Source organism: Tachysurus vachellii, chromosome 19 (genome assembly GCF_030014155.1).
Source record: "Tachysurus vachellii isolate PV-2020 chromosome 19, HZAU_Pvac_v1, whole genome shotgun sequence".
Lineage (NCBI taxonomy): Eukaryota > Metazoa > Chordata > Actinopteri > Siluriformes > Bagridae > Tachysurus > Tachysurus vachellii.
Window position 1 is genome coordinate 3,485,001 of NC_083478.1, and position 1,317 is coordinate 3,486,317.

The 1,317-nt window shown below is 36.4% G+C and overlaps 1 protein-coding gene across 1 annotated transcript in view; it reads left to right on the plus strand.

Moving 5' to 3' along the window:
* The window catches only part of cpne9 (copine family member IX), a 54,353-nt gene extending 54,287 nt beyond the window's left edge, over positions 1–66 (plus strand). The window contains exon 20 of the mRNA XM_060893928.1: positions 1–66. This exon is cut by the window's left edge and continues 159 nt beyond it. Within this exon, the coding sequence (XP_060749911.1) occupies positions 1–24 (24 nt within the window). The 3' untranslated portion in view covers positions 25–66.
* The last annotated feature ends 1,251 nt before the right edge of the window (positions 67–1,317 follow it).

Genomic DNA, 1,317 nt, shown 5'->3' on the forward strand with positions numbered 1-1,317 from the left:
CCACATCTCCACGTACATCTCTGATCCCATATCAAGCATCTGTTCACAGATTAGCTGCATATAATAACTTATGTCACTTCATCCAAATACTGACTGAAATAATATAATATATAATATAGTCTAGATTTACGTGATTACGTCAAACTCTGATGGTAACGATCACCTTGTTTGTCATCGGTTTACACTTACTCAGGTTTTAAGTAATGTCATGTATGGATGTGCGACATGCCTGTGCAGTTCTCTCATGCGTTATCGCTCTCTACCTGCTATAGACGTGCGTCCGAGACGGACGGCTTAACACGTGCGCGCCTGTCGGTCTCCAACGTGTAGAGCAGCACCTGATGGTTATTCGTTTTTTCCCTAATTTCCTTCTTCCTTCTTGTTTTGCCTTCCGTCTCTCTGCCTTTGTATTTCATTTTCTTTTAAAACAGCTTTTTAACCGGTATACGTTCACCCTGAGAGAAACAAGTGGTGTAAATATGTGCAGCTATTTGTAAACGGATGTTTTATATGCAGAAATGAAACAGATTCTGTCCATAAAGAGAAGGACTAAAGACATTGTTTACCCTTAACATGTTGTTTCAGGAGTATATTGTTATTTATTTACAGATGCTGTTACATTTCATAAGGTGTTCATTTCTGTTACTTGTCACTCGCGGTATAACAGGTACAAGTTGTTGTTCCCTCACCAGCCTCTTGCTTTCTCTCGCGATTGAAAAACAATGCAGCTTGTGATGTTACAGAGAAACCATCAAGTGTGAGATCATCCCTGAACACACGTAAGCCTTCTGGACACCACAAACACGACCCTTACGTGTGCCTCCGTGGCTGAAAACATCCATGAAAACATCCATGTTATATAAAATTATATCAGATTCATTTTTTTTTTCCAAAATGTTCTGCATAAATCTGTTAAACAACCTCAGTTCTGATTAAAACTACTAAATATTCTTTACAAATGTAATTTCATTAAATTAAATTATTTTTATTTTTAAATGTAATGACTTTTTATTAGCTAATTTAATTAGTGATGTCACTCACCTGCACATACACACACACCTCGCACACACACACGCAAACACGCACACTATAGTATGCTGATATCCTCCATAAAACTCGATGTAAAAACACAGGCTTGTGTATTGGGGTAATGAGGGTAATATATGTGTGTGTGTGTGTGTGTGTGTGTGTGTGTGTGTATGTATATATATTCTGTTCTGTTCCATTTTTTTAAATGTTAAAAATAAGTCATTTTGTGTGTGTTTTTATGCAAATTAGTGATGTCACAAATTAAATTGGTAATTGTAAAAACTGTAA